Genomic DNA, 13,072 nt, shown 5'->3' with positions numbered 1-13,072 from the left:
TGCCGAGCTCTAGGCCTCCCGGCCCAGCGTCTGGTCTGAACCCCAGCAGGAGGTTGGAGAACAGGGTTGGAGGGGCCAGGTGGAGGCCATCGCCTCCTGGGGCAAACAGATGTCTGTGGGACAGGCAGCGCTGACCTTCTGTGATGGGCTGGTCACTGTGCCCTCAGGACCCAGGGCTGCCACTGGCAGAGAGGGCCTGCACCCGCGCCCCAGGCCCCAGAAGCCCTCTCTTTCTCAGGCTACCGGGGCATGGCCACCCCATGCCCAGGACCCGTGCTCTTCCTTTTGGAAAGAGGCCTCCTCCGGAGAGGGTTGGAGTGCGGGGGGTCGGCCGCGTGGAGACAGGCCCTGGGCTGGTACCAGGCAGTGTCCTGAGTTCTCGGGGTGCCGTTGGCCGTATCTCTCCAAAGAGAGGTTTTGGAGCCCGTTCGTGGTGGGCCCTGCTCCCTCGGGGGGGAGGAGTCCCCCTTGTGTGAGTGTCTGTGCCCTTTGTCGTCTCTCCACACAAGCGGCTGCCGGGTGCCGAGGTGCTAACGCGCTGCTCTGTGTTGTGTCCACAGTCACCTCAGTTGCTCTCGCCAACACCGACGGAGGTAACCGCCGTCCCCACCATGTGCTCGCCATGCTGCCCCCACACCCACTGTAAAGATAACCGCCTGCCGCCCCCAGGAGGGCCCCTGTGGCTCGTGACTGTGCATCTGGGGCCCTGGAGCTCCTTGGCTGGGGTGCCCTCCTGGGCGTTGGCTATTTTTACAATCCTGTCTCACCTGCATGTCCCCCACACCCCCGGTGCATCTGTCCGCCCTGAGAGAGCAGAGCCCGGGATTGCCTGCGGTCTGGGCCACGGCTCCCTCCCAGGGACAGTCCAGGAGCCTGGGGTAGCCAGGCCACCCCCTACGCCTCCGCAGGGTCATACAGAAGTCCTTGCAGACAAACATAGGGCAGCATCCAGAAGCACTGCATTTGTAATTAGCAGCCAGCCAGACTCCAGTCTGCATGGGCATCACACCCTGGGGCCCAGGAGTTTGACAACTGGTGAGCCCCACGGCAGGCGGTGTGAATTGGCCAGAGGGCTATGCAGAGGGGCCCAGAGAAGGGGACCAGACCTCGGGGCTGCAGCTGCCCCGGCCAGTGCTGTCTCTGTGGCTGCGGCGGGCTAGAGGACTGGGGGCAGCCCAGGTGGGTGCTGGCAGGTGCAGGACCCGCTCGGGGCATGGCCTGACTGGAGGTTGGGGACGGGGCACCCAGGCCAGCTGTAGGGACAGTGGCTTGGCCCCTCTGGGTGGCAGGTAACTTTGGGGAGGCGTGGGAGCCTTGAGCTCCAGACCCAGACTCTCCCCTTGCTCATCCCCACCCATGTGGGCCTCGGGGGCCGTGGCGGGACACTGGGCTGGCTTGTGTCCCGACCAGGGCGGCATGCTGCGCCTCAGTGGGCCCTGCGGCTTGCGCTTGCCCTGCACTGCGTGCTGTGCCGTCTCACACGCCCGCCGCCCGCTCTGACCGCCCCAGACGGTGCTCGTCCTGCCCGAACAGAGTCTGCGTGGTTGACGCTTGTGGTTCTGACTCAGCTGGGCTCTGGGCCCAGGAGAGGCGCCTTCCTGCCCCCCATGCCTGGGGACCCCAATCGAGGCTGGGGTGGGCACAGAATCTCACTGGTTCTCAAACTGTGTTCCAAGGAGCCTTGGGTGCTGGGAAGGATTGGGGGGGGCCGGAGTGGGGGTGGAGCTGAAGGATGTAGGAGGAGCAGGTGCCCCTACCCCCCACCCCATAGCAGGGGCCCAGCCACAGGAGCAGCTGTTGGAAGGGTGGGGAGAACCTGCCATCCAGCACCTGGTGGGCAGGCGAGGGGACCGTGCTCAGGCCCTCGGGACCTTCAGCACCAAGGCCCTTCTGGCTCTTGTCTTGGGGCCTAGTTGAGTCAGGCTCGCAGGTCAGGAAAGCACCCCCCAGGCGGGTGGGGCAGAGGATGGGAGAGGGTAGGCCGGGGTCCAGCTGCCGCGTTCACCAGGCTGTCTCCCCCAGGGGGACCAGGACGACCGCTCCTCCAAGCACTACCGGACCTCCAGCCCGAGCTCCGCCGGCTCGGTCAGCCTCGGGCGCTACACCCCGACCTCACGGTCGCCCCAGCACTACAGCCAGCCAGGTACTTGGCCCCACGGCTTCCTTTCCCCCGCCAAATCTGTCTTCTTGCTGCTCTTTCTGTTCCGAATCTGCCTCTTACACAAGTGGGAAAGGGATGGGCGGGGCGGCGTTGCCCAGGGAGCCTGCTCATTCGGTGACCCAGAGGAAAGGCCCCCCGCCGGGGTGGGGAGGCCACCCCAGGGGCAGCTGGTTCATCCGAGGGCAGAGGGCCGCAGAACACATGAGGCAGAACTGAGCATGTAGCCCGTGTAGTTAATGTGTCCGTAGGTGACATGTCGGGAAGAAAAAATTGCATCAACGACGGGAGACACAAGTCAGTTAGTCCCGAGCTCAGCGTGGGTCTGGGGAGGCTTAAGAGAGGTAGAATCGGTGGCCAGGAAGCAGAGTCGATAGCCGCTGACACTTCACCCGGGGAGGGGGGCAGCTGATGGCCCCAGGACAGCAGTCTCGTGGGAAAATTGGAGAGAGGCAGCGCCAGCTGCTCTGAGCAGGGAGAAGCCCTGTGCATAGGGTCCCTCTACCCTCTCCCGCCCCATCCTCTGCCTGGTGCCAGCTGTGTCCTGCTGCCCCGTAGCTTCCAGAACTCTGCGGGGTCCTCGGTGTGTCAGAGCTACAGGGAGGCTCCACCCCCAAAAAGGGCGCTGCCTTTTTGAGGGATTTTTCCACACTGCTTCCCACCCAGCCAGCTGTTGCATGACTCCACCTTCGCATCCACAGACTACAGCTAATTTTGCAGCCTTGGTGGAAAAATCAAAGCTCACTCATTTGCAAAGTTATTTTTATTGGTTCCCTGCAATGTGCCTGGTACATCCTGCTCAAGGACAGAGGTTTGGAAAGTGGGTGAGCGAGGGAGTGCGTGAATGAGCGAGTGGGTGAGCGAGGGAGTGCGTGAGTGAGCGAGTGGGTGAGCGAGGGAGTGCGTGAGTGAGCGGGTGGGTGAGCGAGGGAGTGCGTGAGTGAGCGGGTGGGTGAGCGAGGGAGTGCGTGAGTGAGTGAGTGGGTGAGCGAGGGAGTGCGTGAGTGAGTGGGTGAGTGGGTGAGCAGGCCGGTGGTCAGGGCGTGAAGGACAGCTGGACTTTCCCAGGGCCCCTCTGCTGGCCTCTGACCATGGTACTTTGGGTCACGTGGTAACCCCAGAGAGCCAAGACCTGAGTTTTAGCTGGTGAGGTCGTGTGATTGCCAGGTGACAGTCTGCACACACCCCCGTCCAGCCAGCTGCTCTCCACCTGCGTCCTGATCCCGAGGAGCCTCGGGTGGGGTGCCGGGCAGGACTCAGGGTGCCAGCAGTTCCCATCTCCCCGAGGGAGCGGCATCCTTGCTCTGAGCCTGGAACAGGCTGGGGCAGAGTAAATTTGTGACCCCCCCTTCAAAGGTGTGCCTTCTCAGAGAGGACACAAATGCGTCCCTAGCAGGCAGGGCCCAGGAATGGTCTGTGGCTCTGAGGCCAGCGAGCCCGTGCGGACTCTGACTTGCTCTCTGTCGCCCGCAGCTGGTACTGTGAGTGTTGGTACCAGTAGCTGCCTGTCCCTGTCCCAACACCCAAGCCCTACCTCCGTGTTCAGACATCATTACATCCCCTACTTCCGAGGTAAGGCGCGCCGCGCTGCGGGCTCTGGGTGCCGCAGGGTGTCCGCCACGTCTGTGTCTCATGTCTGTGTTGCCGCATGGCTTCCCTGAGCCCTGTGTCTCGCTCTGTGTTTGTGAGTCCAGCTCTGTTTCTGTCAGTGTGTGAATGTCCCTGGGAGGGACACGTAGGTCCCTCGGTAGGTAAAGGAGTGAGTTGCAAGAAGCGGGGTGGGAAGCTGCAGGGAGAAATCAGGACCCATCCGTCAACTGCCCTTGGGCTGCGTCATCTCATTTCCTGTGAGTCAGCGCCTCGGGGCATAGGGGCTGCTGGCGGTGGCCGTCGGGACCCAAAGCTGAGGCCTGAGGAGGGCAGGAACCGGTCCCCAGGGCGGCCCGGGCAGGATGCACACCTGCCTGGCTTCCACTCTCACATCTTCCCAGGGTGCAGCCCTGCCCACTGTCCACGCCCCTGCACGGAGATGTGGACGCGAATTCCATGAGGAATGTGGCTGCGCCCCTGTTTTCCCATGTGCTGTGGACTTGATCGTGCCCCCCAAATTTATGTGTGGAAGCCCCAACCTCCAATGTGACGGCATTCTGAAAGGCTCCTTAGGGGATTGTTGGGGTCACATGAGCTCATAAGGCTGGGGCCCGACTCCCAAAGGACTGGTGGCCTTGTAGGCAGAGGACAGTCTCTGTCATGCTGCGTGCGTCCAGAGGAAAGGCCGTGTGCAGGCAGGGTGGCTGCCTACACGGCAGGAAGGGCGCCCCTCCCAGAAACCGGCCCTGCCAGACTGCGGGCCAGCGGCACCGTGGGGAGCAAGTGCCGGGCGTCTAAGCCGGCTGCCTGTTGTTCGGCCCCCGCTGCCCGACACTCTCTCGGCCTGAGCAGAAGAAGGTGATGTTCTCGCTGACTCTCTAGCAGACAAGGTGGAGTTCCTGTGCCCACAGCTGCTGAGGATGCCTGTGGAAGAACCTGGGTCCCAGAGGGGCTGGCGGGGTGGGTGATGGGGGGCAGGCGCTGCTCCGCCTCACTGCTCTGCCACCCGGTGGCCATCCTTGGTTCTCATGTGTCCGCCGCCACCGCTTGCTCTGTGTGGCCTCATCCCGTGTACTGAGATCCTGGGGGACCTATCCCCACCCCTGTGGCCCCCGCATGACACACTGACTCTCCTGAGAAGCACAAACGTCTGCCGTGCATCCACATGGCCCATGTGTGCGCGGCTCCCCCCCCCCCNTGTCCGCCGCCACCGCTTGCTCTGTGTGGCCTCATCCCGTGTACTGAGATCCTGGGGGACCTATCCCCACCCCTGTGGCCCCCGCATGACACACTGACTCTCCTGAGAAGCACAAACGTCTGCCGTGCATCCACGTGGCCCATGTGTGCGCGGCTCCCCCCCCCCCCCCCGCAGTGGACAAAGGACGCACCACCAGCCACAGTGAGCTTGACTACGAGACAAGTTGCCTTTCGCTGGAACATCAGAGGCTCCACACAGCCCCACTTGGGGTGGGTTTGTCACAGCGGGGGCCGTGGGGCGCTGGCCCTCCCGCTGCTCCACTCCCTGAAGGCCAGGCAGGCTGCCTGGGGAGCCGTTTGGCTGAGACGTGTGCTCCTGGGGCCTAGAGCCGGAGAGGCCCCTCCTCTGCCCCCCTCTGAATCGCCGGCCTCCAGGGCGAGGGGAGGCCAGGATGGGACCTCCGCCAAGGGCAGGCCCCCTGGGGAGTGGCCCAGAGGCCTGAGGAGACATGAGGACTGAATGCAGGCGGGGTCCTGTGTGGGACCCCGGGACAGGAAAAGGTCAGCAGATACAAATGGGTGAGATTGGAGCAAAGGGCGACGTCCATGAGATACCGCCGCAGCGACTCGCGTAGTGAGGTGTCGTTCCTGGAGGGGCGCCAGGTGCACGCACGCAGGGACTCTGCACTGCCCGCGGCAGCTCCAAAGCAAGGCATTGCTTGAATTAAAAGAAGAAGGTGGTCTTTCAAAGGCCTCCCACCCTATCTGCCTTCTTGGGACGGATGGCCTTGGGTTTGAGCCGCTTCCGGCAGAAGCCACCAGCCCGGTCAGAAGGGCCTGCTGTGCCTTTTCAACATCCCCACACACCCAGGCTCCTCTGGTTTTCCCGTGTCTGTGCATTTTTACCCCCAAAGCCCGGAGAGGAGGCTGGTCTCCGGAGGATTAACCAGAGCCTCCCGGATTGCTGGCTCTGGACCCTCCCAGCCCTGTCCCCGAGGAAGGGGGCCATGGTTCATGCCCCCTCCCAGGGCTGTCTCGGACATTCTGAGAGTTGCCACAGCCACAGACAGGCAAGTGGCCCTGTGTGGGGTCAGCGTGAGCAGTGCAGTTTATCACAGTGGACAGAGAAGGGACTGGTCAGCTCAGGGCTGTGGCCCAGGAAGGCTTGGACCCAGGAAGGGTCTGAGTCAGGGGAGCAGTGGGAAAGGGGGTCCAGGTGGGGAGAGGGGAAGGCCAGGAGGAAAGGACTGGAGCAGAGAGGCGTCTGGGGCTGGGACCACGTGTGTCTGATGACTGGTGTAGAGGCCCTGGGATGACGGGTGTAGGTGGGCACAACGAACAGTGGGGCCACCAGGTCTGTGTCCCCGGCTGTTCCTGAGTCCTGGGCCACCTGAGCGCCTCATGTAGGTTGTGGGTCCTCCTTAGGTAACTGTGCACATGCCCGCAGAATCCTGCTCTGACGTAGGCGGACACTGCGCCTTAGGCTTGGGGACAGGGGGACGGGGGACCTGTGACCTGCGCAGGATGGGAGACGAGGGCCCTTGAATCCCAGGCAGAGAGGAACGCGCCCTTCGAGGCCTCTCGGATGCCGCAGGCCCTGCCAGGAACGCACCCAGCTTAGTGATGATGCCCAGAGCGTGGGCCTCACTGTGGGCTCTGCACCAATGAACCTGCTAAAGCCCCTAGGGAAGGATGAGGCACAGCCAGTCACCAGATGGACCTGGGCCTGGGGCCATGGCCTCCGAGGGGCTCCCACAGCCTGGCCTGGAGGCGCCTGCTCCCCAGGACACTGCAGGAGTCCCGTCGGGCCACAGCTCTGGAAGGCTCCATGCCCTGCTGCAGTGGGGTGACTGAGGGAAGATCGGGGTTCACACTGTGACGGGGGTGGAGAGTCAGCTACCCGAAACCCCGTCGGCGCCGCAGGGTGAAATGGGCGTCCAGGCCTGGGAAGATGCTGGAAGCCGGTCAGCAGCCCCTTTGTGGTCTCACCCTGGTGTGGGCTCTGCTGAGGCCCCACCACTACAAGCCCCCTGGGCCCCAGCGCACCCCATCGGGGCAAGAGCTCTCCCTGAGCCAGCACCTTCCTCGTCAGCTGCCACGCAGCACTCTGTGTCCTGTGGCTTTGAACAGCTGTGGCTCCAAGGGCACGTTTGGTGTCCCGGGGGACCCTTCCCTCCACTGAACCACCCTGGAAGGTGGCGGGACGCTTCCCAAGGCTCGAGGGAGAGCAGACGAGTTGTGCCTTAGGAGGGTCTTCTGCAGCGAGCCGCACATCTTGTCACCCAGTGTCTGATGCCATCGCGCTCTGTCTGTCCCCTCATTCCGCACACACAGTGGGGGCGGGGCGGTCTGCATGCATGGCTTGATAATCCAACCTCGTTCACAGAACAGGAGTTACAAATCCAGATGGGATAAGAAAGCAAGGCCAGGATTCTTTCTGTTTAATTTGCAAAAAAAATAGCTCGATTCGGGAACCCAGCAACTGGGCGATGCCGACCCTGTCTCACGGCGCTGTAGCTGGTAAAACCCCACTCGGTGGCTCCTAAGGACGGACACTGGTGGATTCTAGCACTTGAGCCCTGTTGAATGCTGCCTTGCGGCTTCTCCAAAAGAAGCAGCAGCCCGTCATACAAGGATACTCAGGAAGAGGGGTCTTTTGCCGGATCTCAACCCCAGCCACGGCAGGGCAGCAGACCATTGCACCCCGCAAGGAGCGGGGGCCTCTTGAGTGGTCAGGCCAACCTTCCCGTGACCCGGGAGCCCTGCACCTTCCCACGGGGTGGCGGACTGCAGGTTCGAGGTTGGATTAGCAGGTCGGGGTCCCATGGCAGAAGTGTCAGTGGGGGCCACATACCCCCACCCCAGGCAGGGGCGTGGGTGGCCCCAGGTGGGGGAGACTGGCTCCCCAAGAATATTTTTTCATGCTTGAAATGCTTTGCTCTGCTTCCCTCCCTGTCCCCCCGCTGTCTGCGCCCTTCCGTCTGGAGGCAGTGAAAGCGGCCGCAGCACGCCCAGCCTCTCCGTGCTGTCCGACAGCAAGCCTCCCCCCTCCACCTACCAGCAGGCTCCTCGCCACTTCCACGTCCCAGGTAGGCTCCGGGCCTGCTGGGCGGGGCTGCCTTGCCGAGGCAGGTGTTGGGCCATCCCCAAGCCTCTCCATCCCCATCCCGAGTCCTGAGATTCTTTACAAACCAAACACACAGGTCTACACCTGCCCAAATGTCCACATGTCTGTTTCTCCCAAAGCCCCTCCAACACCGGGGAGATACTGTGCATCCCTGGGCACGGGTTGGAGGGCGTGGCCGGCGGGCTCACCGTCCCCCCAGCCACCTGCTCCCTTTGCCCCTTCAAACTTGGGGCGGTTGCTGGGTGGGCGAGGCTCGGTCTCAGGTGTGGGGCCTGGGGGACCACCGTTTGGGATTCCAAGAGCCTGCCCGGAGATGCTGAATCTGGGTGACTGGTGGGTGCTGACAAACAACCGGGAGACCAAAACCTCAGTTTGCTCGCTCACCTGCTTTCTCTCCCTTTCTCTCTCTTCTCCCCAGACACTGGTGTGAAAGACAACATCTATAGGAAACCCCCCATCTACAAGCAGCATGGTACGGCTCCTCGCTGCCTGCCAGTGGCCCCTGCATGCCTGTCGTCTGTGCCCCCAAGTCCTTGCTTTGTTGTGCTGATGTGGTCTGGGGGTGACACACAGACTCCCCTGCAGGGCCCGGGGGAGGCCCCTTCAGATGGTGCAGGCGCCTGTGTGTTGTAGACCTGAGGCTGATGAGCATTATGGGCGTTAGTGGCGAGAGCTGGCTTTGGGTGCTTGAGTTGGCCACTTTGGGAGAAGCAGCCAGGCTAACCGCAGCCAAGCTGGTGGGGGCGGAGCCAGGCTGGTGGGGGCCCAGCCTCACCTGAGGCAAAGACCTGCCAACAGGAAGCCCCCTCGGGAGGCACACGGGGAGGGGTTACAGTGGCCAGGGACCCCTCTGGGTCGCTGTTGTTGACCTGGATGGACACGCCTCCTTGAGTGTAGGCAGGGTCCGGCCTGCGGTTGGTGTGCTCTTCCCTTGACCTGCGCCCCTCAGCCGACCCTCGGGGACGAGCAGATGCGTTGGGATGCCTTGGATTGCCGGCGCACCACAGGCGTTTGGTTTGACAAGCTGGCCCCATCCTGTTGGAGTGCACTCTGTATGTGTGAGCATGCACGCCTATGTGACACCCAGGTGTGTACATGTGCATGTGTGCAAAGTCCCCACCCCCACCCTTGAAAAAGTCCGGGTGATGCGGTGGACTCACTGGGCCATTTAATTAGTTTCACATGATGTGTTTGATGGCTAAAAAGTGGTGCTTTGTAAGGGGCGTGCTTACTTTTCGACCCTCCAGTTCCCACCCAGCCCACGTTTGACTTTTTAATTAACATCACCCTTTCCTGATGCCCACGTCTTCGTCCTAGCTTTGGGACGTGAGCCCCAAGCCATGGGGGGGAGGGGGCGGGGCCTAACAGGCAGGGTGGGGACCACGGTGCTGAGAACGAGGTGGCTGGCATTCGCCTGGCTGCCGCAGACTGGGTCACCGCCGCACCCTGCACTCTCCACACGTGACAGCGTGTTTCCTTCCGACTCCCTGAGGTCGGCATGATCATAGGTGAGGAGACTGAGGCCGGGTGGTCACGGAACCAGCCCGTGGCCAAGCTGAGGTCTACACCCAGGTCTACTGACCTCTGACCCCTGGCTCAACAGCATTTTCTAGTATGACATCAGTTCCACTTGGTCATGACTTAATGGCTTTTTGCATGAAAGAATGAGAAAGAGAAGGATGGAAGCAAAAGGAGAGGAAGGGAAAATAAGAAGAAAGGGGACAGGGTGGGAAGGACCCTCTGCACAGTCAGGACAGGGTCCTGCTCGGGGTCCAAGCAGGACAGGTGGGGGGCAGCACCATTGCGCCTCCCCAGAGGTGCGTAAACCACCCTGGGACCAAAAGGCTCAGGTTCCACTGGGGACATTTCTGGTGTTTCCCTGGGCGCCAGTCACCCATAGTCACACTGCGAGGCAGACCCGACTCGGAACAGCCAGTCCCCTCCTGTCACCGTCCCCGAGTGCACACCCCTCAGAGCCTGGCCTCTTCCAGAGGGCAAGGTTCAAGGTCGCTGCCCTCGCCTTGGTCCTTGAGGGGTTTCGGGTGAGGCTGAACTGAGCCTTAGCTGAAAGCAGGGCCTCTGGCCGCCCTGCCCTACAGTTGGGCTGGCACTGGGCCTGGCGTCCACACTGTATAAAGTGAGTTCGAGAGGAGCAGGGACGTCTCCCCTACTCCCCAGGAAGCGGACAGGACCGATACTGCGGAGCTCTGTCTCATCCATAACCAGAGATGAGCCCTCGGAGGGTGTGGGGGAGCCCTGGCCCAGGAGGTAGATGGTGTGTCATTGTCTCCAGCCGCCCACTTCGGGGGTGGGGGTGTCCGAGCCGCCCCCCTCCCAGACCAGACCATGAAGGCAATCCCAAGCAGCATACCTTGCAGCTGTTTCTTCTGTCCCCGGTTTGAAACGGAAAGACCCAGGCATTGTGTGTCTTTGGGATTCCTGGGTAGTGGGGGCAAGCCTTGTTTTGGTTTGGGGGTCCTCTTGGGATGAGAAAAAGGGAAGGCAGGCCCCTCATCAAGAAAGAAAAGTAAGAGACCCTGCTGTTATTGGGGTGCCACCAACGCGGGCCCCGGAGGGATCCACGGGGGCTCAGCCTTTCCCCGGAGGGTTCCCGAGGCCATTGGCTTCCAGACTCAGAAGAAGCCTCCTTGTGCGACAGGGCAGACACCCTCCCCTGGGTCCCTCTGTCCTCCTGTGTGGCCCCCCTGTCCTTCCTTGGCACTGAGGCACAGGTCTGCCTCCAGGTGGGCCCCTCAGTGATCCCCAAGTTTTGACAATGAAAATGAACTCCCTGTCTGTCACAGCACCCACAGTACCCCACTCGGCCCTCATGCCTCGGAGGCATGGGCATCCTCTGCCCACTTTACAGATCAGGAAACTGAGGCTTGGAGCTGTCAAGTCACAGAGCAGATGGCAGTAATGCCGCATGCCAGGGATGGGGGCTCCTGCCTTTTCTTGCCCAGCGCCCATTTCCTGGAAGACCACTGTGCGATTCTCAGGCTGGGGAACTGGGGGGTCTGAGGAGGCCTGGGCTCGAGTCAGGCTGAGTTGGCACTGTTTGCAGAAGACACTTGCTAAGTTTTGGCAGGATCCCCCTGGTCAGACAGGGCTGTGTCTGAGCCCTTTGCTTAGGCTGTGTGACGTCCTCAAGCCCAGGGTGACCTAGGGGCCTGGGGCCTGAGCTCCAAGGGCTGGGGCTGCACATTCCACAGGGCCTGAGCTGTCCTTGCACTTGCAAATTTCCCCGTGTGGCGCTCCATCTGGGGGCCCTCAGGGCTGTGGCTCACCCGCTGTTCTGGGCTGGACAAGAGCCGCCGGCTTGGTTGTCCCTGGGGCTTGCTGGGCAGCCGCCAAGAGTCCTGGCCAATGTACGGCCTGGGTCCCACTCCCGGGGGCCATCGTCTGGGCAGTGGGAGGGCCGGCTGGTGCCCAGGCTCCCCTGCAGACCCGTCGTTAGTTTGCCCCAGAGAGCTGAGAGGGCCGGGCTTTCACCTCCACGTTGAAAACAAAGTCGCTGACCCCCTGGGAGGAGGAGAATCAGGCAGCCACCAGGAGTCAGCAGGGGCCCGTGTCTCTAAACGGTCTGCAACTGTGGCCTTATCTTGTCAAGGTCCTGTAGCCCAGTCCCCAGTGTCCCAGCTCTCGGGCCTGATGTCAGTCTTGTCCTTGGTGGCACGCGAGGCAGGGTGCTCCAAAAGGCCCGAAGGCCCGAGCCCTCTGCAGGCTGCAGGTAAGGACCCCGCCCGGCATGTCCTTACCTGGGCCGCGGTCCCTGGGGGTGGGGGACCGGGGGTTCCTGTCGTTGCCCCAGGCACAGGGTCAGTGTTTCGGTGCAAGGTGTGCGGGACGGGTCCTGACAGGCTGAGCTGGATGGGAAGTTATTTGTTCAGACTCAGTAGGAGAGCAGGTCAGTCCAGCTGGGTGACCACCCCTCAGAAAGGCCAGCGGAGAGCACACACCTTCCTGGGAGAAGGACGTGCTGGCTCTGTCTTGTGGCGGTCACCTCTGGCTGTACGTTGTGCCTCATCCCTGCCCTTCGTGTTCTTCACTCACTCACTCACGGGCCAGCGACGTGCGGCACCAGCAGTGAGGCGGGGCAGGCAGGGAGGAAGGACCCGCCTGGGGTCAAAGGCCACCGACTGATTCAGGACTTTGAGCTTGAGGAAGGCACAGCCTCGCTCTGAGCCTCCGTCCTCCAATCTGTGAAGTGGGCTGCGTGGGGCGAGGCGGCCACGTTCGGGGAGCCCCAGCGGGGTCTGACACAGGGCAGGCCGATCGGCGTTTGCTCACTGTGATGTCAGACTTACGAGGCACAAAGTTGCCAAGGGGCTGCGCCTGCCGACATGCCCATCTCTCACTAGGGGCAAGGGGTTGGCTGCATCTCGCCAGGCAGCCCCGCAGGCCGGGTTCTGGGTTTGGAGGGCTGTCTCGTACAAGGGCACACAGCCCCCTCCCCAGGCCCTGTCCCTGTGGGAGAAGAGACCTGCGTGCCTGGCTCCTCAGCCCATAAAAGGCCCTCGCACCGCCGACCTTTTCTGGGGCTGTTTTCTGTTTTTTGAGCACAACTGGGAGGTGGGAACCCAGAATGAGCGGGGAGCTGCCTGACAGTCGGTTTTCCCTTCCAGCCTCGAGGCGCCTGCACGGGGAGGATGGAAGTTTCGACCTGGATAACAGGAAGGTAATGCAGGCGGACCTGCCACGGGGCAAGCTGTGTGGAAGGAAATCGGATTTTGCGGCTTGTCCTCTCGGGCCAGGTCCCTGGGGGTCCCCTGAGGGCACGCAGAACAGGGGCCGAATTCAGGAGCTGGGGTGGGCTCCTTCCCTGTGGCCTCCCTCCTACCTGTGGCATCAGCCCAGCCACTACCCGAGTGCTCGTGATGCGCCCAGGCAGCTTGGTGGCGGCTCTGTGACCGAGCAGGCGTCTGAAACGAGAGGAAAGTAAACCGCAGTGCGTCCTGGGGGTTTCTGAGGCGATGGTTCTAGAACAGCCTGGGCAGGCC

At 62.6% G+C, this 13,072-nt stretch overlaps 1 protein-coding gene across 10 annotated transcripts in view; it reads left to right on the top strand.

The window, feature by feature from the left end:
• The window catches only part of ABLIM2 (actin binding LIM protein family member 2), a 92,448-nt gene that overhangs the window by 58,240 nt on the left and 21,136 nt on the right, over nucleotides 1-13,072 (top strand). For 3 of the 10 annotated variants that reach the window (XM_037046358.1, XM_037046351.1, XM_037046365.1), the window contains 6 exons: nucleotides 561-593; nucleotides 2,023-2,143; nucleotides 3,632-3,730; nucleotides 7,933-8,034; nucleotides 8,491-8,544; nucleotides 12,698-12,750. In XM_037046358.1, the coding sequence (XP_036902253.1) occupies nucleotides 561-593; nucleotides 2,023-2,143; nucleotides 3,632-3,730; nucleotides 7,933-8,034; nucleotides 8,491-8,544; nucleotides 12,698-12,750 (462 nt within the window). The remainder of the gene's footprint in view (nucleotides 1-560; nucleotides 594-2,022; nucleotides 2,144-3,631; nucleotides 3,731-7,932; nucleotides 8,035-8,490; nucleotides 8,545-12,697; nucleotides 12,751-13,072) is intronic. The other 7 variants (XM_037046362.1, XM_037046368.1, XM_037046383.1 and 4 more) reach the window with 5 other exon arrangements.

The sequence above is a fragment of the Sturnira hondurensis genome, unplaced genomic scaffold, assembly GCF_014824575.4.
Source record: "Sturnira hondurensis isolate 20B ecotype Veracruz unplaced genomic scaffold, ASM1482457v3 Scaffold0000780, whole genome shotgun sequence".
NCBI lineage: Eukaryota > Metazoa > Chordata > Mammalia > Chiroptera > Phyllostomidae > Sturnira > Sturnira hondurensis.
Note: the sequence above shows the minus strand (reverse complement) of the source record. Positions and strands in the feature narration are given on the sequence as shown.